Source organism: Pungitius pungitius, chromosome 10 (genome assembly GCF_949316345.1).
Source record: "Pungitius pungitius chromosome 10, fPunPun2.1, whole genome shotgun sequence".
In the NCBI taxonomy this organism is placed as follows: Eukaryota; Metazoa; Chordata; class Actinopteri; order Perciformes; family Gasterosteidae; genus Pungitius; species Pungitius pungitius.
In genome coordinates, this window is record NC_084909.1 from 1,940,847 (window position 1) to 1,968,041 (window position 27,195).

General features: G+C 51.1%; 2 protein-coding genes across 5 annotated transcripts in view; both read right to left on the bottom strand.

Moving 5' to 3' along the window:
* idh1 (isocitrate dehydrogenase (NADP(+)) 1) overlaps positions 1 to 27,195 on the bottom strand; it is an 80,851-nt gene that overhangs the window by 50,625 nt on the left and 3,031 nt on the right. For 2 of the 4 annotated variants that reach the window (XM_037488955.2, XM_037488956.2), the window contains exons 4-9: positions 26,809 to 26,911; positions 26,208 to 26,385; positions 25,953 to 26,104; positions 25,674 to 25,814; positions 25,382 to 25,544; positions 24,675 to 25,289 (exon numbers count right to left, since the gene is read on the bottom strand). In XM_037488955.2, coding sequence (XP_037344852.2) covers positions 25,196 to 25,289; positions 25,382 to 25,544; positions 25,674 to 25,814; positions 25,953 to 26,104; positions 26,208 to 26,385; positions 26,809 to 26,911 — 831 coding nt within the window. In that variant the 3' untranslated portion in view covers positions 24,675 to 25,195. Of the gene's footprint in view, positions 1 to 24,674; positions 25,290 to 25,377; positions 25,545 to 25,673; positions 25,815 to 25,952; positions 26,105 to 26,207; positions 26,386 to 26,808; positions 26,912 to 27,195 lie in introns of those variants that run through there. The other 2 variants (XM_062565108.1, XM_062565109.1) reach the window with 2 other exon arrangements.
* On the bottom strand, positions 11,172 to 23,974 carry epsti1 (epithelial stromal interaction 1). The gene is made up of 10 exons (XM_037489406.2): positions 23,715 to 23,974; positions 23,159 to 23,217; positions 22,967 to 23,050; positions 22,808 to 22,881; positions 16,788 to 16,871; positions 15,638 to 15,711; positions 14,903 to 14,984; positions 12,847 to 12,917; positions 12,570 to 12,721; positions 11,172 to 11,980 (listed from the first exon to the last, which is right to left on the bottom strand). The coding sequence occupies exons 1-10, from the start codon at positions 23,870 to 23,872 to the stop codon at positions 11,841 to 11,843; spliced, it is 978 nt and encodes a 325-aa protein (XP_037345303.2). The 5' UTR covers positions 23,873 to 23,974; the 3' UTR covers positions 11,172 to 11,840.

Here is a 27,195-nt window from a genome sequence, read left to right on the forward strand (position 1 = left end):
TTTTTAAAATCTCTTAAGTATTAAGAAATCGCTCCTTGAGCATCGTGAGTCAGACGCATTTTATTAATCTGTTGGGTGCAAAATACCACAACCACACATCGAAAGGAAGAACACCAAGTTACCAAATGCTCTTCAGAACCTACGGCTTGCGGGACCTCGCCGGCTCAGACGACCCCCGCTCACTTCCTGCGACATGAGAAACATCCTGTTGCAGCAGCCGGCCTTTCAGCCCACATTTGTCCCCGAGCGGCAAATTATCTCAACACACAGCGCACAAAAAAACACTCTGTGAAAAAAAAAAAACCTTTGTCTGCCTTTGTCTTGCAGACAAAATGGAGAGTGTCATTCTTGCTCTTTCGTGGTTATCCGCTTACATTCGCTGTCACGCAGGGCGCTTTTTAGGATTTATGAGGCAGTCTGTAGTTTGGATCGCAGGTTTTTAGCTTCTCCATTTACGACATTTGGCCCCTTTGATCACAGTGATTGCGTTTTTTCATCACTGGTTCCCCACGCGCCGTCCCTGCAGCGGCTTTCGTTGTGATGGCCCGGGCCCACGAGCACGTGCACGCGCGCTCGTACGAACCCAGTCGACCTCGGGGGGGGGGGGGGGCGGGATCAAGCTCCAGCAGCCGTACTCATGGCAGGCGGCAAGACCGCATTTCGGAGCTGGTGTGCATGTTGCCGGAGATGCATCACCTGAGATGGAAGATCTTATTTATTCTTCCCTAATCCCTGCGCTGATTGGAAACAAACACGCGTTTCCCTGCAGCCAATGGTCAGATTGTCTGCTGCGAACCGCAGCTGCAGCAGCAGATTAGAGAGTGGAATCTAGGAATCAACAACCGTCTGAGAGAAGATCACACTCACACACACACACTTATATACATGGAATTACATACCAGCACACACACACACACACACACACACAGCTGTTTGGAATTACTTTACCAGGGTGATGAACTCCCTGACAGCAGACTCATGCAACATTCAAAGACAGATGAGGACGTGGGAAAACAAACAATATTCATGGATTTCTTATAATCCCTCTTTGATGTCCGCACGCCGCTTAAAACCAGAACAGGTATCTATTTCTACGCATCTGCCAGAGCTGACTCGGCAGCCACGGCTGATAGTCGGCCTTTGTTCTGGGTGGGCTGATTTGAGTGGGAAGATGGGTTTTTTAGGGGTTCTTCAGACACACCCGCCCACGCAACCAAGGAAACACATGCGGCAATAGACTCAAGGGTAAGCAGGGTTAACAATGAAGACCTGATGGAACCCGGGGGGGGGAAAAGGGTATCCGAACCCGTACACTTGACAGCGGAACGGGCTGTCAACACATCACGAATGCTCCAAGTGGTGTCAGAATGGCGGTGGGTCCGTCCTGACGCTAATTGGACCTCGATCTTTATGGAAAAGCCATTGTTCACACATGTCCGGATGACTCGTTTCAAGAAACACAAATGACAGTTTAATTTCACCATCAGAAAAAGTGGTCCTTTGAGAGGACACAGCGTTTAAATCCCACACTGCAGAACTTGGCCCCGGTTGGATTCTGATCCAGTAAGTGTTTGTTCCACGGCCAGTCAGAAGTAGGCAGGAGCTTTACCGTAAACACAATTATGCTAACTGTGGCGAGATTCAGAGACCACATGAAGAACCCGCTCAGGCCCTCTCGCACACTATACTTACTCACTCACTCACTCACACGCTCGTAAAAACGCACAACATGCATCCGCACCTGCAGGACCCACCGGCTGCTCACATGGACACACACCTACACACCATAAACAACTTCTTCTGCGGCTGGCATGCTTATGAAATCACCCCCGAGAGGGTAAGAGCCCACACACACGCACACACACACACACACACACACACACACACTGGGACCACAATAGACGACGGGGGGATTTACTGACCAAACACTCAGCAGGAGGCCGCACTGACTGTGTCCGGAATTATCTGCGAGGAGCACTAATTTATAAACAAACCCACGGTTGAGAGGTAGAGCAGATTCATATTTTGATTGTTAACTGCCGCACGCAAGGTGATTCACACGCGCCTTCAATTTCAGCGGGCCTCCCAACGACACACACAAACACACACAAACACGCACAATGCGTCCAGTGTCTCACCTCAGGCGCAGGCATCTTTTTAGTCCGGCAGTGTCGTTTACAGAATAACACATCATTCTTTCCACTGTGGGAGTGGGCTGGGTTCTTTTTTGGTTTCAGAGTCACTGTATAGTCCCTCAAGCCAACACACACACACACACACACAAATCCCATTCAGGCTTTACACACGCACCCTCATGCCACACGGCTGTTATTCTTCTTAACTGTGAATATAAGGGAATCCTCGGGCGGCGCGTTCCAGCAACGCTCCTAACGGGCTTCAGTGACCGCATGCAGGCAAACTGACAGATTTATCTCCATCGCAATTAGTCGAAACAACGTGGCGATTAAAACTGCCAATAGGGGGGGGAAAAAAAAGTTCAGATGCCCCGGGTTGCGCCGTGTGTCACCGCCGCCGCTAAGCCCCCTCGTCTCGGGCCGGTTGGCGCTGGCCAGACGTCGATCCCGATGGGCTGAGGCTCTTTTGAGCGTCGTTTGCGGGTTTGACGTTTCGAGTCCAGCGAGAAAAAAAAAGGCTTCGCCCGATCAAACCCGAGGCCCCCGGCGCGAGGGTCCCCCGTTAACTCCCCCCTCTTGCACCACTTGACTTTTACATGACATGTCACTTAGCTGACGCTTTTATCCAAAGCTTACAAGAAGTGCATTGCAACCGTAAGGATACAAAACTCAGAAGACCAAGAAACTATTTCATCAAATAAGCCGATTAACAACTTGTTATGAAAGGCGTTAAGTGCTACAATTCGTTAGTGTTTTTTAGTCAAGGTGTAGTCTGAAGAGGTGTGTCTTAGCTACCACGTAGCTGTGGTAGGGAAAACCATGCGAACGAATGACGGATCATGCCTTCAACATTGATCGTCCTGAATATGATTGCCGTGAGGGCAGCGTGTCAAAGCTGCAAAGCCGGCCGAGCTCACGGCGCTCGACGAGAGGCGAGGAGCCCCTCAGGGCTGCAAAGCATTTTTTTTTTTGTGCGCCTGCGGCTCACAGGTTGCGATAATAATCCGTGTGAGAGAATGACATCACATGAAAGCGAAACCGCCCACGGATAACCAAGTACTGTCCTTGCATTTCCTCTGCTGCTTCCTGTGCCGAATGCGGCGTGAAGACGAGACGAGAGTTGCAGAGACTTTTCCAAAAACTTGAAATTACCGTGAATCTGAGTGACCTAAAAAAAAAATACATGGAAATCAGCAACGCTGAACAAACGTGGAGCTAAAATTAGCATCCTGAGAATTAGATGTTTCGTGCCATGAAGTGAAATCAGAATTTTTCAGTGAAGTAATATCTGAGATATCACTGACTATATGTCTGGCTTTTCAAGACAAGCCATTTCCTCACGATTTGATTTGTCCTCACTGTAATTGCAACAATCACACAGCGTAAGTCGGGCCCGTCCACCCGAGAGGACTTTGCCGAAGGAAATGACGGCAGAGTCGAGCGACGTGTCACGTCTCCGACCTTGGGGCGGATTAGATGGATCTCAGGACGGTTTGTGGTAAGACGGATGAGCTAAAGGCCAGGAAACAGTCGCTCATGCACTCGTCATTTGTCTGCTTGTGTGTGTGTGTGTGTGTGTGTGGCAGCGTGGTTGTGGCGCAAATCTCACTTCTGAGAACAACACTGGGCATTAATCCTCCTTTGAGGGCGTGACGTGTTTTTCCCGTGAGTTTCTGTCGCAGGTGTGTGTTGTAGAAGACACAAGATGAACAAGATGGAGCGGGATGTTGTGAGCGAGAATAAAAGCATCCACAAGGAGCTGCATTCTTCAGCTGTGCTTTTCCTAGGTGGGGCCCACACATCACCTCCACAGACTATATTTAGTACGATGGAAGAAAATATGCCACAACATTTTTCCTGATTGGTTCAAAGTCTCAAAATTTGGTCGGGATACAACCTGTATGTCTGCAACACAAATCGTAGTAGATGTCATCGATGCTAAATCCTCCAGATGTGCGCCACGCCGCCATATTTGTTTTTCTTTTAAAGACTAAATCTTACAAGTAATTAGTAATCACTTTAGAAAACATGTATTTTAGACACTGCTGTTTATTGTTAGTTATTTAGAACACAATTACACACATTTCTTCATCTTGGAAGCAGAATTACACCGGTGGAAAGTGGAAAATGTTACAACTCTAGCAACTCTTTCAACTAGCTTAGCCTAGCAGCTAGCTTAGCATTGCGGTGCTATAAGTAATCCGTTTGCCACTCACTGCCCTTCTTCTTGACACGTGAAATAGTTCCTCTGCACAGCTCTCCACTGTATGTCGCGCCTCTGTTTTTCTTCCAATGCTCAAAGCTCTCTGCATCTTGAGCTACCGCCTTCTCCGATGTAACTGACTGCAGCTAGCTGCCATCTTGTTTCCGCGGTCAACTTACGTTAATTACGTTAAAATATTTTGTTGCATTAATCCTGGCCACGCTAATCGCATAGATCAATGCGTTTATGTGGACACCCCTAATTTTGAATGGTCTCACAATGAGGGTTTGTGGCCCTAACTGCCTTATGAAACCTATTTTCATGAGGTTTAAGCCCGTAACAAAGCCCATAAGAACGCTTTAATACTTCCTCAAGCTCATAACTTTTTAAAAGCCCAAAGCTTTGGAGTGAAACACAACAAAGAGACACAATCTCAAATCCCGTCAGAAAGTATTTGCACATTGTGTCAAATCTGGTTCGATTGTGAACAGAACACACATCCCAATCGCGCTGTACCATTTATTGTACGAGATGAAGCGCTCCGTGTGCGCAGCAGTTGGTTTTGGGAGACCTGTTTTGGTACAAAGACCACAATTGCTTTTAATTGGCCCGCGGGTGCAAAAAAGCAGCCCGCTACGGTTGTGCTGAGGAAGCGTCGCAGCGCCTGCGCATGTGCGTGTGCGCTGCGCCTCTCGCTCTGCGATCTCCCCGCTCGATGCAGAGAGTTCAGAGTCGGCGGCGGCGAGGAGGATCGCAGGGAGACAGCAGGCGACCGCAGGTTCGGTCGGAACGCGGTCAGGCCCCGGGTCAGGGCCGGGTCCGGAGGGGACGGCTATATTAAGCCACCGAGTTTTGTTTCGCGGAATGAATTTCCAGGGGAAGGAGCTGACCCGCGCTTCTTTTGGGTTCACTGTACTGTAAGTTGTTTGTGTTGTTCTTTCCGTTGCTCCTGAATCGAGGCGCTTTCTGGCCACGCCGCCGCTCCTGCAAATCATTTCGACTTCGACCTGAGCAATTAGGGCGTTTGGAAATGTCAACGGGCTTCTGTACGAGAGTATTTGGGCAAAATCTTCGCCTGAGTCATTCGGCAAATTGTTTTCCCCCCGATTGATGACGTCAGGGGAGCCGCTCGTCCTTCGGCCTCCGTTCTATTCAAGCTCACAGTTCGAGTTGCATGACATAATCTGGGCCGAATATCGGCGAGTTGTGTTATCTCCACAAATACACAATGTGTCACAGAAACAACCCGAAGCCGCGTGCCTCATGTGCACATTCGAACCCCCCGTGGGATTTCCCCCGAATTTCTATCCCAGACGCGGAGGACAACTCATGTGCATCACATGCCGCTGCACAGTAGGTAAAGTGCCCGTCCATTCATGAGGAGGACCTCCAGTGTCGTCCTAACCTCCAATTAGGGGCCATCAATCTGTCACCATCACGGCCTTGTTACTGTAAGGTCTGTTCCACTTGAAACAGGCCTGTAATTATACTCCCAGTCGACTCCCACTGGACCGCATGCTGTACGCCGCTGTCCTCTCGCTCCGTCTCGCTCGCCGGACCAGCCGCGGCACGGGTCCGCGAGCTGTTGAGGTGACCTGGAAAAGGTACAAGCACGGCCGCCGTCTCCGCCATTTCCGGGGGTCGCGATGCCAAGCTGAAACCCGGCTAAACCCGAACCAAACAACTCTCTCTCTCTCTGCCTCTGCGCCGTCTCCCTGGGCCCAAAGACGACCAGTGGGAATCGACACAGTGGCCCTGAAATGATTAGTGGTTTCAGTCAATTTGCGTGTGTTTGTTTGTGCCGGGGGATAAACAATAGAATAGAAACGGCGCACCGGGCGAACCAGTCTGTGGGCGGAGGAAACTCAGAGCCAATCGGATGATGACATGGCCTCTGGCGGCCCTGCTGACGGTTGCTAAGCTCGGAGAGCTTTGTGTTTGGGCTTTTTTAGCGTGATGAGGCGAGTGACCAGATCACGTGTAACAGGAGAAAGGTTTGACCCCTGTGTCCTCTCCTCCCGCCTCCACCCTCTCCAGTAATTTGCCGACCCCACCCTAATGCCGAAGATCAGACCGGAGCCGGGCCAGCACAAACAAGGTGAGTCACGTTCATTAGGACTAAATGGATGCCCGGATCAGGCCGAGGTCACGTCATTAACCATCAGAAAACACCAGCTGATGAGCACCTCCATCCGCGCACATCCCTCATCTGACGTCTGCGGCCCGTATTTCTGTGGCATTGCTTACATTGCAATTACAGCAGTTTTATTTCTTCTGGTCACATTTTTATTTCCTATGGATTTGTGGCGAGGGGCAAATGCAGTGGAGCCGCAGAGAAGGCGCGCCGCGGGGCTTCAAGAGCTGCCTTCCAACAGCCGAGAGGTTCAGCGGATTATCAACGAGGCAGTAAATCTTTACTATGATGTGCTCCGAGCCCCCCCCCTTGCTCCCCTCCCCCCCTCCCCTGGGGCAGATGCCGGACGGAACCAGCCCTGCGCGACGCATGAAGGAACCTTCTGAGAAACGCTGCATTCCTCTGCTTCAGGATCCCTCCTTCCAGCCACGACCTCTGTGACTGTTGGCAGGGTTTTCTTTCCTTCTCTTTCTATGTTATGTTTTCGCTGCTCCTGCTGACAATTTATGGACTTCGTGAAGGGCGCAGAGTGTGTGAATGCGCGCCAGCGGGCCCCCGAGTGTGTGTGGGAGCACACAGGACATGTGAGGTAAAGCACAGCTGTCAGCGCCTTCACTGCCCTCCTTGTGGAGCCAATTTCCCTTCAGGAAGCAGAGTGACTCAGTTGTGGTTTGACATTGTTTGTGAGTGCATACTATGTGTGTGTGTGTGTGTGTGTGTGTGTGTGTGTGTCAGAAAGCTGTATACAAAGTAAGACCATGATTGATTTTGTATGACATGCTGGCATTCTTGTGTATGTACCTGAGTGTGCGCGTGTGCGTGTTGCGGCTTCTTCTCAGGTCACTCTGAGGTTTCACCGCTGTCCTGGGAATCGACCTCTCATTCCTGTCAGTGGGGAGTGTTTTATGTGTAAGAGGTGATGAGGACACATGCTTATGTTGCATCATGCATGTCGGGCCAAAATCAAGCCACCGACAACATGAAGGCTGGAAATAATCTGCATACCCGAATCACAAAAAAAAAAAAAAAAAAAAAAAACCTTCCTCGGTTACCGCTAGCGGTAGCTAACCATGCAGATAGTTTGGGGGGTTTTTTTGTGCTGAAGTTTTGAAATGTCCTTTCGTGAGATTTCTGTCAGCACCACCAGTACAATGGAAGTAACTGGAATTCTCCCTGTGGTGTTCGACGTGTTGAAAAATTACAATTGAGGATCTATTCGTAGAAAGAATGTCCTGGATAATCCACGGACCTCACTGGGAACACTTCTCATTGGAAATACTTTCTCCTGAAGGGAAACGGTCCCAGTGCAGGCTGCCCAGGGAGGTCTGTGGACTACCAGTGTAACCATGGACGTTGTTTTTCACAAGACATGTTGCTGCAGATTCTCTTTCCCAAAAGTCAATGAATGAATGAATGAATGCTGCTCTGTGGTTGTGGCAGAAAGTTAAACATGCTGAAATCTTAAAACCTAGAAGAACATTAATCATTAATGATCTGCAAAGCTGGACATCCGTGAGCTGCAGTCTCCTGTGTGTGTGTGTGTGGGGGGGGGGAAATAAACTTACATCACTGTTTATATGTCACTTTTTCATTTCATCCTGGAATGTTTGTGATTCAATTAATAACGGTTAATTAATTTGCATTATACAGCAGTGTATAATGTAAATACCTTGGAGTTATTACCAATATTAGCAGCTTGCTACAGTAACACAAGACAATATTATATACTGCTGGACACTCACTTAAAGCATGTGCAGAGATTTGTGTTTTTATTGTTGATATCGCAATGTGTCTCACTTGTGGTACTTTTTTAAGGGCGAACACGTCTCCAATGCTGATATTTCCGATCATGGATAAAACATTTGGTTTTTCTGCTGAGATCAACTCAGCTTCGATGTTATCGTCACCAGAGCTTCGCAAAAAGTGAAAAAAAGTGAAAAAACACCAGACCACCTTGCTTGGCCTGCCTTTAAAGCGCAGCGTTTGTCTGGCAGGAGAACAAAGTCTCTCACATCGCAGGTCGCGTATGAGCTCACGTCGTAACCCGATGCTAAAGTGGCCTTCCAAGTAACTCCAGAGCTACGAAAACAAAAGAGATGCTTTAACCTTTTCAAATCAACATTTAATATTTTCCAGAAGAAACACCGCTGCGTCCGACCGTTTCTCAAAAGCACTTCTATATTTATTGTATTCTTCACCCAGGAGTTTTGGGGTGTGTGACACTGCAGAATAAGGTGACATCATTCTGACTATGAACCGCTCTCTGGGAATCCCCCCCGACTCACAACTGCCTGTAGGCCTCTGCGTTCATACCTACAGTTGAAGTTGCCTGCTGTACGATTTGCAGACGTGGAAATGTGGGACTTTAGTTGCAGCGGTGAGGCCTGCGAGTAACGTGTGCAAGTTCAAGCCCTCGAGTTCATTCAAATAAATTACACTTTCATTTGATCCCACTGGAGTCCATTTGTCACAGGGAGACGTGTCCGTGGGGGGGGGGGACGCAAGACTTGCACGGAGGGTGTTAGCCTGAGAGAGACGAGGCCTCTCCTCTGATTCATCTCAGTTCAACAACAACAGTATACCAACGCTGCTGAGCAGGCAGGAAAAGATCGGCGCTCCTCGCTCGGAGGGGGGGGGGGTAGGGGGCGCGATGTGGGAGTTTTGTGCGTTTACCGCCACATGTTTGTTTTGTGCACTTTGGGTGTTGCACAGGCAAAAAAAAAAAAAGGTCTCCCTGCGCTAGAGCGTTGGGAAAGAATCGGCACCTGCCCCCCCCGCCACCTCTTCCCCTCTGCTTCTTGACCTCCACCCGCTGCGAGTCTTTTCCTCCACCCAAGTCCCCACTTCTTATTTTACAAAGAGGATTGCACCACGTGGGAATCAGAAACATGTACGCGTACCTAAAGTCCGAAGTAGGTCAACTGCCAGGGCCTTCAGAGATGACTCACCATGAGATGTTTGTTCTTCTCTGCCTGCGGTTGAGGTTTGGTTAAACTCAAACTACAAGGTCAAAGTTGCACGCAGTGCGTTTCACCTCACCTCACCTTCTGAGGGAATCTGCTTAGAGGGCAACGAGATGATTCATTTGGAGTCATGTCTTCAGTCCCCTGGCACATATGACTTTAATACTCACCCCTGATTATTTCTTTTAAATTGCTGCCTACCATCTTCTGAGGGAAATGTCTGAAGCTTCTGACCCGGATCAGTACGAGTTGTGGGTCAGGCGACAGGCTGAAACATAGCTCTGCAAATCTCCTCATAGAGGCCCTTAACATATTATTATGACCTGTCATGTTGTTTAGCACCTTTTATAGTTCGCTCTGCAACCCGCTAAGTTGCACAACATGTTGGAGGTTTTCATTTTCTTGGCTGTACGATAAACAGGGCTGGACCTGCGTTACCAACGCTTGTTATTGATGTCAGCTATCCAGGCTCTCCAGAGGACAATTAGTAATATGGTTCAAATTGTTATTCAATAATGAAGTCTGACACTTGGATTTTTCTCTCGTTCTCATTCGGGTTTTCTGAAAACAGGCAAGAAGGAAACACCCTGAAGAAAATAAAAATGTCCCTGCAAGACCACACAGGAAACGCATGTAGATGAACGTACACAAGGGATCACAGAGGGGCGTAACATACGTTATAAAGATGCTAAGTAACAAATATGTATATTTCCTGCACGCAACATAGCGCCCATCAGCTAACGGTGCTAACGACGCTAACGATGCTAACAGGCGAAACCGTGCCAACAGAGGGGGGGTTCGGGAGGGCGGGCGCTTCCATGGCAACGTCATGGCCTTCATCACATTGTAGCTTGATGCAGAGAAAACACGAGAGCAACGCGATGACACGACACAAACACAAAATACTCATGAAGATTGAGATCACATGATCCGACAGACACACGCCGCTGTGTATTACTGGTGCAGAAAATAAATAGCCGGACATAAACTGGGTGGAAGGGTTTGAGAAAGTCCTCCCTCACTTTTCTGCTCTGATGAGGTGATTCCTGCGATAAGTGCGAACAAATCGTGTGTTTTGGATATTTTGCACAGCGGGCTGGAGGGGATTTCACCGTTCTTTCCCAACAACCCGGTGAACCTGCGCCTTTGGACGTAGCCGCGCTGGAGCCCCGGAGCGGTTTCCATCTGAGCTGATTCACCGTCCTGGAGGAGGCCGCGCCATACCTTCCACTGTCTCATCGGCGCACGGACCTGAAGTGAACTCTATTGATTAGGCGACGGAGAAGTGTCGTGTCCTCGCCTTCACCCCCCCCCACACACACACACACGTTCACACGGCCAGTTCATTTCAAGGATTTTCCTCTTTACTTGACATCTGAATCTAATAATTCCCCACCCAGACTGAACTGTGACCTTTCAGCAACACAATGAGAAACACAAATAAGGCTTTAACGCACACTCCGCTGCGTAATATGGAAACATCACAGAACCAATGTGGCTATAATCATAACTAATATCACAAAATAATTATCTATAATGACCACCTGTATCTAGCCTACATGCTAAGCTACGCTTCATACTTTGCATGCAAAAACACACTGGACAATAAACCCGGTATCCCAGTATGCTCTTGGTATCTTCTTTTGTTTTTGGTGGACATTTGGTGGATGACCTCAGCTCCTCACTTCATGCCGAAGGCGGAGGGGATTTCTGGTCGTCCCCCCCCCCCCCCCCCGTTTTTGAGAGCCCCGCCCTTTGTTCATTGTTGCCCCGGGTCAGGTGATAACCATCTCAGCTGAGCGGGCCTCGGCCACCTGGAAACTCCACCTCGTCCGCATAAAATGCGAGTTCACAAGAAGCCGTTTAATGGAAGTTTATTGAAGCCTTTCTGCAGAAAACCCCGTTTGGGTTTAAATGTTCTTTTCGTCCTGAGGGATCCTGCAATAGATACACCCCATGTGACTTTGATTATAAGATAAACAAAAAGCATCATGTATACGGGTAGAGTTTTCTTCCATCTGCCGCACACTGATTTGATTAAGAGCCCCAAATGCGATCTGAAGATTGTGAGTCATGGCGACGACCTACGGGCTAAAATTGGTGAAAACGAACCTCGATTCAAGTCAACGTCAGGGCAGAAAACCCGACGTGACTCACTGGTTCACGCAGACAGACATTCAGACAGCAAACACTTAATGATTAATGGCCTAATCCCAAACAGATTGAAAGGAGCAAACGCTGCCTTGGATTGAACGTCGCTGCCTGGCGTAAACCAGGCGGGTAAAAACGAGTCCTCACCGTAAACGCCGGTTTACGCAATATTGTCCGTATTGTCAAACTCAATGAGAGAGAGAGAGAGAGAGAGAGAGAGAGACGGTGTCTCCCGGGTGAACACGCGTGACATTTTAATCCATGGCGCTGTCGAGGAGGTCGTGGGCCTGCTGGTAATCGCCGTTGCAGGATTGCAGGAATTCCTTCAGGACGGAGGCGCTGCAGCCCGGGAAGCTTTTCACCAGCTTCACCAACGCCGGATCACGGCCCGGACCTGGAAGGCACACGGGAGGGAAGTGCTGTAGATCACTGATTCTCAGCTGGTGGGTCACCCACTAGTGGGTCGCGGACTCGTTTTTAGTGGGCTTGCGGGCCTTTGCACGGGAAAATAAAAATTTGAATAAGAAAAATAAATTAAAAAAATTCATCCTGTGATTTTATTTTGAAGGGACTTTTTTAATGCAGCGGAGTGTCGTTTTTTTCAGCAGCGTGTGCCGGGTCGGGTCAAACCATCCTGATATGGGGGGGGACGTTGTGTTTTTGTCATGCAATACCTGACTGTTCTTCTCTGATTGACGAGAGCCCATTGATCCAATCATTGCTCGATCTAAAGTGAGCACTGCTCCCTCCTAGAAGGAGGGGGAAGTATTCTCCGTTGCTCACGCGGACGGAGCTGAGGTACCGCTGCGTGAAGCACGTAAGGCCTGTGATTCAACGCAGACTAAACAGACAATCACGGGCCCTTCTGAGAAAAGGATGAGGTGTGCAAATCCTGTCACATGTCTGATTTATGTTCGGTTAACCAGCGATTAAAATAAAAATAAAAAAAAACCACACACATAAAGGGGTGAGAAACAGCTCACCGGCTTCGTCCGTCCAGTCGGCGACGACGTGGTCCGAGTCCGGCGGAGCGGCGGGCGGCGCCCGCTGTCCAAAACCCTCAGGGCCGGGGGGGGGACGCTCCCCGGTCGCCCGCCGCCGACCCTCCAGACCGTCCAGGAAGGCTTGGTTCACCCTGTCACGATGGAACGGATACAAGTAATGCGCCCGATGTGACAGCTTTTACCAACAAAATACAGCACGGAGGGTTTTAGCAAATGGCACTTATGATATAACGGCGTTTACACGTTCCCTACACACCTCCTGTGTTCCTGCTGGACGTCTCTCTCGCCTCTCGCCTCCGCCCCCCCCGGTTTAATCTCCACGGCCGCCTGACAGAGAGCAGATTACTCAGAGCACAACGGAAGAGGAAAAGCTCACAGAAAGGGAGAAGGGCTTGTGTTGCATGTGGCGCCGCGCGGGTCGGGGGGGGGGGGAGAGTGGGTGGGTGGGGGGGTCTCTGTGGAACACGGAGTACTCCACAGGGTGCCTGTAAGGGCTCTGCTGCACAGGAGGTATTTGGAGGTGCCACATCCGATAAGATAAGAGCGCACTCCGAATACCAATGATGATACACGGAAAGGCCAATGAAGAGCAAAGGGAAACATTTCAGGAGTTTGCTTCTTGGCTTTTGCAGTAATAAGTTCTGTTTAATTTCCGTTTTTTTAGTCTCAACCTCGATGAACATTTAATTAAGCGGGAGGAAGAGGGACCACGCAGCCCACCTGTGTGGTGAGCAATCGGTGCTCCCATCAAAGCTCTGCGTGAAGTCTCCCACTCAGACACACACGTTACACAAGTACACACACACGCGCGCACGCACACACGGACGCGCACACGCCCACACATGGAGGATGTGAAGTGGAGATCAGTCCGTCTCATGGAGCCACTGCAGTAAGAACAACAGATCCCAGTGAGAACCACATCAAGCAGTTTGACTCTTGCTGCTCCGCGGGCTTTTCATCTCCTAATCTGTGACGTCTATCTGGGAGAACTGCACCCTGGGAGAGTCTGAGAGGGGGGGTGGGGGGGGGAATAAGAGGAGAGGAGAGGGATGTGAACGGTAAAAGAGGAGACGGAAGTAAATGAGAGGAACGCAGAGGAGCGAGGCGCGTCGGGGCAAGAAGACAACGCAAAGGAAAGGAAATAATGAAGGAAAGGAGAGGAGGAGGCAGGAAATGAGACGAGACGTAACGAGGGGAGACGGGAGAGGACGTGATGAGAGGAGACAGAGCAAGTTGAGACAAAGTGCGATGTGATGGGGAGAGTCTCTGTTGCTGTCTGTTACCGTGGAATCCTGCAGTGAACCTCATATTCCATTTAGCCTGTCAGTGTGTGTGTGTGTGTGTGTATATGTGTGTGTGTGTGTGTGTGTGTGTGTGTGTGTGAGTCCCATCATAAAACAAGAGACTTCTTCTATTACTGTAACTGACTGCTTTCTGTTTCTTTCCCCACCATAGATTGACCCGAGGTCTCTCTCTCTCTCTCTCTTTCTCACACACACACACACACACACACACGCACACACACACACACACACACACACACAAATAATGTCTGGTGTAAAAGTGTCTGTGAGAACAGGAGAGAGTGAGAGAGACCAAAGGCACGCCGGAAAGAAAACATTTGTCCGCCGAGGGGAGCTGCGTGTGCAGTTTCAAGCGTACGGCGTGGCCCCCCCCGGGGGGGTGGTGGGGGCGGCTTCCTGCACACTCTTCTTCTTCTTCTTCTTCTCTGGTGTAACCTCCCTGAGGGGAGCTGTCAACACTCCACCTCGACGTGTCCATATTTAAGGTTCAGAGCATCGATTGCGCCCTCCGGGCTCTTCACGCCGCTCCTTCGCAGTCGTTGTCGTTGGCGTGAACTCTGGGAAGTCCCTTGAACCCCCGCCTTCCACTCGTTCCCTCCGCAGGGAAGCCAGGCAAAGGGGCGGAGGAGGAAGTCCAGGCTGAGAAACGAGGAAGCAGCGAAAACCAAAAAAAAAGCGACAGACAAGACGCCACCCGAGAGGCGAGAGGCTGAGGAAACTCAGCGGGCCCCGTTCCCCCCCACCCCCCCCGCGCGTGTTCACGCCTCCTTCTCAACACAAAGACGGGCCGAATGCGACCGCAGGGACGCGGACCGCTGCATCAAGACTGCGCGGACGGAGCATCTTCGGGGACCTCACCTCCAGGTGGTAGCCAGGGTCGTAGGGAAGACAAAATGGCCGCCGGTGCGACCTCCTCCGCGGTGGAATGTCCGTTTTGGTCGCAGGCCGATGCCACGTAGGTATACAACACACAGCGCACAACGCGCGCACAAGGTTTTGGCGGCTTACCTTGCGTGAGGTTCTCGCGGCGGACGCCGGGGGACACGGGACGGTGGTCCTCTCGAACCGCTGCAGGAACCGCTCAGTCGCCCTGAACGACGGACACACTGCGTCACACCGCCTGCCTCAAACGTCACACGTCTTTGAAGGACAAAACGTGCACGCTGTTCTCCTGCGAGGAAGCCAGAGGTGCTACTCGACGAGCCACTCTCCCCGGGGACCGACTGTGTATAATGTCCCAGAGCACTTTGTCTTCTGGAGAATACAGCTAAACTAAATCACTCATGTGTAAACATTCTATATATACGTCATTGGAAAAGAGGCCTTCGCTGGTTTTACACGTCAAAGTGTAATGTAGTGTAATGCTTTTTTTTATTAATGCAATAGATACACTGATACCAATTAGACGGCAGTCTGCTTTGAGTAATGAATGATCCCTTTGAAAGGACCTGGATGGAGCGAAATCATTCTGGGACACAGGAGAATATTGGCGAGAACATGACCCGCTAAATATTTATATTACATTTCTGCTAATGCGACGCCTGGAACGCTTCACGCCGGCCCCTGGAGTTTTGCTAGCGGGCGCCTTCAAAGCACGGAGGTGGCCTCTTGGTCTCGTTTATTCTTTCTCTTCCAACTAAAAGGGCTTCATGAACATTTCTGATGAAACGCGGAACACGGAAAAAAACAACACAAGCACAGCGCCCCCCCCCCCCCCCCCGATCCCGATCCCGAGACGCTGACCTGGCGTGATCCGGACCGTGCTGCTCCCTCCTGCGCTGCTCCTCCTGCCGCTTCCTCTCCTCCAGGCGCTCGGCCTGCAACACACGACGGACAGCAGTCGCTACGGAGCAGAGCAACGGGCGCCGCGTGCGAGGCGTGCATCCGGCGTGCATCCGGCGTGCACCCGGCGTGCACCCGGCGTGCACCCGGCGTGCACCCGGCGTGCATCCGGCGTGCATCCGGCGTGCATCCGGCGTGCAGCACGAGTATAGGCTGGACGGTACACGGGCGGAGGACATTGAAAAAGTGTCCCGATGGCATTGTCGGCTGCGGAGGATTAACATTGCTTGTGGTTTTGAGACGGGGTAAAAAAAACGTTCAAAGTTCGGGACATTGTGACGATGAAAGTAACTTTTGAGTATTTCTTTGACGAGGTACAGTAATAAAAGCAATGTGTTCTGGGATCCGGTTCAATGGCGGTTCATTCGTGGTCGACAAATCAATAAAAAACTCCACAAGACCCGTATCAAAAGATGTGTTATTTTTAAATGTTTCTCTAAAAAACGATTTACTAGATCGAGTTTCTTGGAAAAAAAACAACTTAATTTTATCTGCATAATATCTTGTAAGAAGATACATCCCACTTTGTTTAACCCCATGTTCATCTGAAGAGAGGCAAATCCCTTCTAGTCCCCTTTAAATTAAAATGCTTTTGCTGGACGGAGACAAAAGAACGTCTCTCCAAATCCTACTTTCATTCACGGAGGAACGGAGCCTTCCCGGTTTTCTGAAGGCCCCAAAGCGTCGCTCAGGATGGATCCCTGACCCGTGGGCACGCCTGTTGGGTTTCACGATCGCGTCTTGGGACGCCGTGGCACGCAGCGCGCGTGGATGCTTGACTCTACTGACATCTAGAGGCGAGGCTTCACACCGTCAGACAGGCCGGTGCCGTGCAGCTGCACGCTGACGTGCAGCGCTGGGTTTCCTCCAAAAGCACCCTGGGAACTAGAGGAAATCCCTGTGCTGCCTCATATTGTAATGAAACTTGGTCTTTGAACTGACATTTGAATGGAAAAGGTGGCGATTGATTCGTAGCCGTTTTAGATGAATTGGACAAAGCTTTGGGGGGAAAAATACACATTTCCTTCTCGATGTTTTGTTTGGGTCTCACCTTCTCTCTCTGTATGTCTTTCCTCCTCTGGTTCTCCGCCTCTTCCTCTTGTCTCCTTCTCCTGTCCAACTCTTGCTTTTTCAGCTGGAAACAACCGCGTAAAGTATTTATTTGGGATGCAGGAATGAAAAAGAAAACAAGGTAACGCTCTGAAGCATATTTCCCACATCTCAACGACTGGCCGATAAGGATATAACCTTACTCACAATATCAGTCCTTTCATATTTCAATTAAGATATGTTTATTCAATTATTATTCAATATATACATTGTCCATTTAAATTAATAGGTTTTGTATAGTGTAATAGAATTAAATGTTCAAAAGTGAAACGTTTTTTCCCCCAGATTGACCTTAAGCCTAATGTGATTTCATAAGAAATTAGAGTAATTGGGAGTATGCTATTTTTAATAATAATTGTGTGATATCTTGCTATAAGATTCATTTAGTCATAACATGGTCCTACTGTCATGGTTTTGGGCTCCTCCTGTCCCTTTCCCCCCCCCTACTGGTCTTTAGTTATTCATACATCGCGTCCACAACTCACCAGCTGAGTCCCATTTTCCATCCCCCTCCTCTCACACCAATTGTTACACACCTGTTCCCCATGACGTTAATTATTCCTGCTATTTCTAGCTCCCCTTTCCCTTTGTTCCCTGTCAGATTATTTTGCCACCCACACAGGAGACACACTCCTCAGTCTTTACGCCGAGTTTTGTCCTACCGTGTCTTGTGTTCATTGTCTAGATCCAGCGTCCGGTCCCGCCGAACAGGAGGAGTCCCAGCTGAACTACGGCCAGCCGGCTTTGTCGGGAACGACGGGCAGAGCGCTCCTCTCCCCAGCCCTCGACCTCTAATGCCCCGTTTCACCGGGAGATCTTCTGTTCCCCTTTTTCTCTGAAGACCTCAGTTGCTGTTTTTGTGCCTGCCTTCGCGGCGTCCTCTAAGTTTGCACCTTCCTATTAAAAGCATTATTTTTCCTGCATCCCGCTTTTGGGTCCTCTCTCTCTCCACACCACAGAATAATCTGACCAACAATGGACCCAGCGGATGAACACCCGATTCGTGCAGCTGTCGAAGCGCAAGGAGCCATGCTCGGGAGACACGACTCGGAGCTAGCCGCTGCTCGCCATGCGGTGGATTCCCTGGCCGCCCAACTTTCGGACTTGTCCGCCCAGGTCCACCACCTCAGGAGAGCCTCTCCTGCTGCTTCCAGGGACTTGGAACCCCCAGAGCCCAGGGTCAATAATCCCCCCTGTTACTCCGGTGAGCCCACACAGTGTCGAGCCTTCCTCACTCAGTGTGAACTGGTGTTCTCACTTCAGCCTGTCACCTACGCTAGAGAGCGAGCGCGAGTCGCCTACGTCATCTCGCTCCTAACCGGACGCGCTCGTGAGTGGGGCACCGCTGCATGGGAGGCTGGGGTTGACTACATCACCCAATTTGACTTGTTTAAGGAGGAGATGATACGGGTGTTCGATCGATCGGCTCATGGCGAAGAGGCTTCTCGCATCCTGTCCACCCTCCGTCAAGAAGGACGCTCAGTTGCGGATTATTCTATCGAGTTCCGCACCCTATCCACCACCTGCGGCTGGAACGAGCCGGCGCTCGTTGCGCGCTTCCTGGAGGGCCTCCGGGCCAGCATCAAGGACGAGGTGATCGCCCGTGAGCTGCCTACTCGCCTCGACCCTCTTATTGAACTGGCAATAAGAATCGAGAAGAGATTTGACCTTCGTCATCGCTCCAGGGTGGTGGACATTCCTCAACCGGCCGCCTCCCCCACCCACTCCCACCCTAACCCCCGGGCTGAACCGGAGCCCATGCAGCTGGGTGGACTGCGCCTTACCGCTAAGGAGAAGGAGCGTCGCATCACAAACCGTCTCTGCATGTACTGTGGCGCGGCCACCCACTTCGTGTCAACCTGTCCAGTAAAAGCCAGCGCTCGACAGTAGAGGAGGGATTACTGGCGAGCGCTACTTCCATCTCTCCGTCAAAATCGTGCACCCTGATTCCAGTAGCCCTGCGGTGGGCGGGGTCATCGGTCTCATGTAACGCCTTAATAGACTCTGGGGCAGAAGGGAATTTTCTCGATGAGACATGGGCCCGAAAGCAAGGTATCCCGTTGAAGGAACGCGGGGGGGTCACCCCCCTTTTTGCCCTAGATGGTAGCTCCCTACCTAGGGTCCACCTCCAGTCCACTCCCTTATCGCTCACTGTTTCCGGCAATCACCATGAGACTCTTTCCTTTTTAGTGTTTCGCTCCCCCTTTGCCCCGTTAGTGCTGGGGCACCCCTGGTTAGCCAAACATAACCCTCATATTAACTGGTCCACTGGTTCCATCCTCTCTTGGAACCTGTCTTGTCATGTCGAATGTTTGTTGTCTGCTAACCCCCCCGTCTCTCCTGTCGCTGTGTTACAGGAGGAGCCGGGTGACTTGGCCGGGGTACCGGAGGAGTATCATGACCTGAGAGCGGTCTTCAGCCGTTCACGGGCTACTTCTCTCCCTCCCCATCGTCCATATGATGGCGCTATCGACCTGCGTCCCGGGACCACGCCCCCGCGCGGTAGATTGTTCGCCCTGTCCGCCCCAGAACGCGAAGCACTAGAGAAGTATCTGTCAGAATCCCTTAGCGCCGGAACTATCGTGCCTTCCGCCTCACCTGCTGGTGCCGGTTTTTTCTTCGTTAAGAAGAAGGACGGCACTCTGCGTCCGTGTATCGACTACCGGGGGCTTAACGACATAACCATTAAGAATCGCTATCCCTTGCCGCTCATGTCGTCTGCATTTGACTTGTTACAGGGAGCCAAGGTTTTTACCAAGCTGGACCTTCGTAACGCGTACCATCTCATCCGCATTAAGGAGGGAGATGAATGGAAGACCGCGTTTAATACACCGTTAGGGCACTTTGAGTATCGGGTACTCCCGTTCGGCCTCGTCAACGCTCCGGCCGTCTTCCAGGCCTTAATTAACGACGTTCTAAGAGACATGCTGAATATCTTCGTCTTTGTTTATCTGGACGATATATTAATCTTCTCCCCGTCCCTCCAGGTCCACGTACAACAGGTGCGCCGTGTTCTGCAACGCCTCCTCGAGAACCGCCTATTCGTTAAGGCAGAGAAATGCACCTTTCACGCGTCTTCCGTCTCCTTCCTCGGTTCCGTTATCTCAGCCGAGGGGGTGAGTATGGACGTCTCTAAGGTAAAGGCGGTTACGGAGTGGCCCACCCCTGACTCCCGTGTCGCGCTCCAGCGTTTCCTGGGCTTTGCTAATTTTTATCGACGTTTTATACGCAACTTCAGTCAAGTCGCAGCGCCCCTTACCGCTTTAACATCAGTAAGGTCAGGTTTCAAGTGGACAGAATCCGCGCAGAGAGCGTTTGATCGTCTCAAATCCCTTTTCACCACGGCGCCTATTCTCGTCACCCCTGACAGCTCCAAGCAGTTTATTGTCGAGGTCGACGCGTCGGAGGTGGGTGTTGGGGCCGTCCTTTCCCAACGCTCCTCTTCTGATAATAAGGTGCATCCGTGCGCTTTTTTTTCTCACCGCCTTTCGCCCGCAGAGCGCAACTACGACGTTGGTAACCGCGAGTTGTTGGCCATTCGCATGGCGCTGGAGGAGTGGCGTCAGTGGCTGGAGGGCTCTACCGTGCCGTTTGTCGTTTGGACGGATCACCGCAACCTAGAGTACATCCGATCTGCGAAGAGACTTAATGCTCGACAGGCTCGTTGGTCCTTATTCTTTACCCGTTTCGACTTCTCCATTTCGTTTCGTCCGGGCTCTAAGAACGTGAAGCCCGACGCGCTATCACGCCTCTTCGATTCCCCAGACACCTCCTCCGCGCCTAAGGAGGTCATCCCCCCCTCACGAGTTATCGGGTCTGTTGTCTGGGGAATAGAAAGAATTGTTAAACGCGCCTTGTCTCACTCTGTCGCTCCGCGTAAGGTACCTAGGAACCTCCTTTTCGTTCCCGTAGTGGTTCGGTCAGCTGTTCTCCGGTGGGCTCATACCTCTAAACTGACTGCCCATCCCGGCGTCAGGGGAACACTGTTCACAATTCGCCAGCGCTTCTGGTGGCCCACTCTCGACCGTGATGTACGACGTTTCGTCGCCGCCTGCACCATTTGCGCGCAGACTAAGTCTAGCAGCGCCCCGCCAGCGGGATTTCTAAGACCGTTACCCACACCGTCCCGTCCGTGGTCTCACATTGCCCTTGATTTTATTACTGGTCTACCCCCGTCAGCTGGCAACACAGTTATTCTCACGGTCGTGGATCGTTTTTCTAAGGCTGCGCATTTCATCCCCCTCGCTAAACTCCCCTCAGCCAAGGAGATGGCCCAAGTCCTTGCTACGCATGTCTTCAAGCTACACGGTCTCCCCACTGACGTCGTCTCGGACCGGGGCCCTCAATTCGTGTCCCTATTCTGGAAGGAATTCTGCCGTCTTATGGGTGCAGCCGTCAGCCTGTCCTCTGGGTTCCACCCCCAGACCAATGGTCAGGCCGAACGCACTAATCAGATCGTGGGTCGTCTTCTGCGTAGTCTGGCATTTAGTAACCCTTCCTCTTGGGCAGATCAGCTGCCATGGGCAGAATATGCCCATAATTCGTTGCCGACGTCTGCCACCGGCCTGTCCCCGTTCTACGGCTGCCTGGGTTACCAGCCTCCCTTGTTTGCCTCACAGGAGGCTGACTCTAATGTCCCGTCGGTAAACGCTTTCATTCGCCGTTGTAAGCGCACCTGGAGGAGAGTTAGGTCCGCGCTCTGCCGTGCCAAGACCCGCACTCGCAAGTATGCCGACAGACGTCGGGTTAAGAGCCCTAGGTATCTTTGCGGTCAGAAAGTGTGGCTTTCCACTCGTAACTTACCCCTCCAGACCACGTCTCGCAAATTGGCCCGCCGCTTTATCGGACCTTATCGGATTTCCAAGGTCATTAATCCTGTCGTGGTCAAGCTCAAACTTCCCCCCGGTCTTCGTCGCGTCCACCCTGTCTTCCATGTCTCGTGCATCAAACCGGTCGTACGCACTCCCCCCCGCGCCCCCCGCGCGCCCCCGCCCCCTCCGGTGCGCGCTGAGGATGAGTCTATTTACACCGTGCGTAAACTCCTGGATATGCGCCGGCGGGGTCGTGGTCACCAGTTTTTAGTTGACTGGGAGGGCTTTGGTCCTGAGGCGAGGAGTTGGGTCCCCTCACGGGACATCCTGGACCGCTCTCTGGTTGATGATTTCCTCCGCACCCGCCAGGTTCCCCCCTTGGGAGCGCCAAGCGGCGCTCCTTGAGATGGGGGCACTGTCATGGTTTTGGGCTCCTCCTGTCCCTTTCCCCCCCCCTACTGGTCTTTAGTTATTCATACATCGCGTCCACAACTCACCAGCTGAGTCCCATTTTCCATCCCCCTCCTCTCACACCAATTGTTACACACCTGTTCCCCATGACGTTAATTATTCCTGCTATTTCTAGCTCCCCTTTCCCTTTGTTCCCTGTCAGATTATTTTGCCACCCACACAGGAGACACACTCCTCAGTCTTTACGCCGAGTTTTGTCCTACCGTGTCTTGTGTTCATTGTCTAGATCCAGCGTCCGGTCCCGCCGAACAGGAGGAGTCCCAGCTGAACTACGGCCAGCCGGCTTTGTCGGGAACGACGGGCAGAGCGCTCCTCTCCCCAGCCCTCGACCTCTAATGCCCCGTTTCACCGGGAGATCTTCTGTTCCCCTTTTTCTCTGAAGACCTCAGTTGCTGTTTTTGTGCCTGCCTTCGCGGCGTCCTCTAAGTTTGCACCTTCCTATTAAAAGCATTATTTTTCCTGCATCCCGCTTTTGGGTCCTCTCTCTCTCCACACCACACCTACAATTATTATTAGAACGTTCTTGTATTATTCATAGACTTCAATGACTTGGTTCGGTTTAGTCGGTTAACTGAACCTAAATCAGACATGTGACAGGATTTGTCCACCTCATCCTTTCTCACAAGGATAAAGGGGACAAACTCCATGTGAGGTTCAAACAGTCCATGCGACCAAGTACCCTTTTCTGCACTGTGGAGAAACGCAGGTCTGCATGCTGCATCTCCCTCGTTGCAGCCAATGTCGCAGCACCACCTTGACAAGTGAAACGTCGTATTAGTCACTAAGGTGCAAAAGCATCCATTGGGAATAATGGTGTACAAAAAGTGTCTGGGGTTACCCAGCTTCTCTGGGTCAGCGTGCACGTAGGTGACTCTGTTTGCCTCTTTCCATCTCTGAAGATCCTCCTCTTCCTTCTGAGCAACTGGAGCAACACAAGGCCTCATTACTAGGGAAAGCTAATTCAAATGACATGTACTGAATATCACGATTCCACAGGTGGGGCAGGATGAGAGCAGGTGCGTCGGCCTACTCCTGCGGAGCTTGTCACGCGTCGACTCATTGGGGGGGATGACGGTGAATCCGCCGGAGCTGGGACAAGGACGAGGACATGAAAGAGAAAAAAATAGAACTCATTTTTATAATCCCGTTAGGGTTTGTTTGTCAGGTTATTCTGCTCAGGTGAGGTTTATCATGGGAGAAGAGATCAGGTTGAATAGTAAAATGGAGTTAAAGTAAAAACTACACTGTCAAATGAAACTTCACTCTGGCAAAGTATTTAAGTGGATGCTTGTTACACATTCCTACTCAACACACCATGTTTTTTTTCTTCTCTTCATTCAGTACCGAAATAAACTATATAATAAATCTTTGGGATTTCCGGGAGACAGTGAAGGCAACATTTTCGAATCACGTGAAACGAAAGTGAAAGCAACCAGGAGTGTATTCAACGATCCATTATTTAACAAATATTAAACTAACCGAGATCAGTTACATTTGAAGACTTAACCAATACCGTCCCTTTGGCGTGACGTCATGGTAAAGTTACCGACACCCCGAGTCGATGACCACGGTGTCGTGTCACCTACTGTTGCGGCTGTGTGCCGGTGGCCGCCGGGGTCCCGCCTTCAGGCGCGTCTCCGTTTGGACTCCCGGGTGGCAGCTCTCCTCCAGATGGTCCAGACGCGCCGTCCGCAGGGTCGACGGGGTGAGGCTTCCTCCCGGTGTCCCTCCGGTAGGGATCCATCTCGCGCGGTAAAAGGTGCGACTGAGCCAGGTAGGGCAGGCTGATCACGTGTGCATCGCAACGATCAGCACTTGTGCAAAACACAGCTGGGTGGGAGGGAGCTACAGCGCAGGATGCATAAGAGTGAACGGCACAGATGACGTCATGAGTGTGACGTCATAAGTTTTACTCATTTAAACAAACCTAAATGACAATGTTATTAAACAAGAGATCTGTTGAACCATATTAACTATAACTAGCTCCGGTCTTGTTTTACATTTGGAAAGTGTGATTTGATTAATCTCGCACACGTTTATAGGTCGTTGAGTGATAATAACGCAGTTTTAATTAAAAATAGAGGTTGCTCAAGGACCACGAATGAAGGACACACAGGTTTTATTCTTCTCAACATGGGGCGTAGAAACACGCTCAGTCTGACTGTGTCCAACCCTGGGAATCCAGATCTATGATCATTTGTATTCTAGCCTGCTCATAAGATTATAGTATTGCATAAAACAATGTAATGTGCACATGCAGGAGATGTAAGATATTTCCAAAATACTCTTCAAGCCATCACCTTCAGCTCAAGAGATTTGATACAACATGATAAAGTCAAAACTATTGCTTCACAAGAAACCCAATGAAATGACCGTGGCACAAAGGTTTCTTCAAAAATCGATTTATTTTGAGTTATATTTGGACTAAACAGGCATTATATTGATCACCACCAAGGGACTTGATGAAGACCTTCTTGGCAGGAACGACTGAATGGCCGCACACACACACGCGCACTCAAATAGGACGATTAAAAACACCTCTTAAAAAGAAGGGACAAGAAACATTAATAAAAGCCCAAGAAAATCGTTAAAAGGAATGAATGAGAATGGTTTAAAAGCTGTGGCCCCTGTGGCCCCACCACCTCCACCTCCACCTCCACGCCCGGGGGCTCTTGCTGTGCTTTCCAGCAGGCACTAAAATATTAAAACGTGGCTTTTAGCTGTTAAGAGATTGCAAGACACAAAGCGGGTGACAAGAATCAACCGATGACTCTGAACACAAGACAAATAAAAGGCATCGAGGGAAGGCGAGGGGCCCGAGGCTCCCCCTGACAGCACCTGCATGTCGCACAGATCACCAGCGCACACTGACAGCAGCGCACACTGTCCCGGGGGACTCGGTGCGATCGGGGTGAGCGAGGTCACAGAGCCGTCGGTTAATGCCTGCCACTACTGATGGGTTAGTGGGGATTAGAGACCTTCCTCCTGGACACGGCCCCCTGCACACACGTGTGTGTGTGTGTGCGTGCGTGCGTGCGTGTCCAACAGCTGGGGCCGGGCGGTGAGATCACAGTTTGGGCGGGTTAGCCAGCTTAATCTTCAGGTTATCGGCCAGCTTGTCCAGGAACTCGAAGGTGTTCAAGTAGTCGGCGCGTTTCACGCTGCGGACAGAAACAGCGTTTAACCGTTGAGGACACGTTAGCGGCGGCACAGGTGCGGCCTCCGGGGTCACCAGGTCACTGAAGAGACTCACTTTGACTGCCCTTTGATGCAGATGGCCAAGTCCTTGGTCATGAAACCGGCCTCGATGGTCTCGATGCACACGGCCTCCAGCGCCTCGGCGTAAACCCGCAGCTCCGCGTTGTTGTCCAGCTTCGCCCGGTGGAGCAGGCCCTGCGACCACGCGAAGATGGAGGCTGTGGCGCACAAACACACAGAGGCAAAGGGATCACACCACACACACACACACACACACACGATACGACGCGCAGCAGCGTCGACCTCGTCCGGCTCGATGCTCTCGTCTATGCGGCGTTGTTGGGTACCTATGGGATTGGTGGAGGTCTCCTTCCCTTGCTGGTGTTGTCTGTAGTGGCGGGTCACCGTGCCGTGGGCGGCCTCAGACTCCACGGTGCGTCCGTCGGGACAGATCAGCACACTGGTCATCATGCCCAGGGAGCCGTAGCCTGAAACGAAAAAAGAGGTCAGACGAAGCCACATCAGCATCTTTGAATACGAAAAGTCAAAGTCAACATTTTCTTCATTACGAGGCAGGTTCTGCAGGGGTTCTCATTATGGATTCACATAACTTGCTCTCCACCAACCTTGGGCCACGGAGTCGGACTGTACGTCTCCGTCGTAGTTCTTGCAGGCCCAAATGAAGCCTCCCTCGGACTTCATGGCCTGTGCGACCATATCGTCGATCAGACGGTGCTCGTACCAGATGCCTTTGGCCTCGAACTTGGTGCGATATTCCCTGCACACGGGAGAAGGTGGGCGGCGCGTCTTTTTATCTTCAGGGTACAAGTGTGCGTGCTTGTGAAGGAGAGCGAGCATGTGGTTTGAAAAAAGGCCCTTACTTCTCGTAGATCTCCTGGAAGATGTCCTTGAAGCGACCGTCGTACTTCTTCAGGATGGTGTTCTTGGTGCTCAGGTACAGAGCCCAACCTTTGGTCAGAGCCATCTGGAAGGAGCTGTGGGCAAAGTCCCTGATGGAACTGTCTGTGTTGTACATCCCCATGGCGACACCCCCCGTGCCTGGACGCACACCAATACATGAGTTATTGTACGGTCACATACGCTGCGCACAGACCGCAAGGAGACATGTACTTGGGTCGGTGTCTTTGTTATAGGAGTATGGAGTATATTATAGCATAGTCTGAATAATGGCCTCCATTACTCAAGCTTTCTAATCGGGTTTCAGTCAACAGGAACACAAGTGGATGAAGATAAGCCGTATCTTTGCGGCTTCCCATTTGCAATGTGAACACAACGCTAAATGTGCTGCTTTGTCATATTGACGGAGGACACGCCTTCACATCCAAATATGACCTTTGCTCCTCACTCTCCATTTTAGAGTGAAGTTTGCGTGTCTGCGTTACTAAAGAGTAAACCGTCCCACAGGGCTTACATCATCATCATCATCATGGCGATGGTGCAGCGTTCCAGCTGTGTTCTTACCCTTGAACTCGTGGATGACGTATTTAACCGGCTCCCCGTTGGTGGGGGTGTAGGTCATCTCCACTTTCCCAGGCCCGGGCACCACGAAGTCTGTGGCTTTGTACTGTGGGGAAGCGCATTGAGCGGTTAAGTAGGACTCTGACGTTGCTGCTTCACCCCCCCCCCCCCCCCCGCCCCCATTAACCACACAGCTGGCACGGACAGGTTCAGGCCTATGAAACGGAGTGCGATCAAAGTTCAGATGACAATAAACACTTTGGCAGGTGTCAGGAATTCGAGCCCCGGTCTGTAAACCCAACCTAAAACAGAGCCCAGTGCGGTCACATTAAGAAGCACAAACTACAGCGTTCAATTGGATGAGAGCCTCAACGCGACTGAACCCAGTTC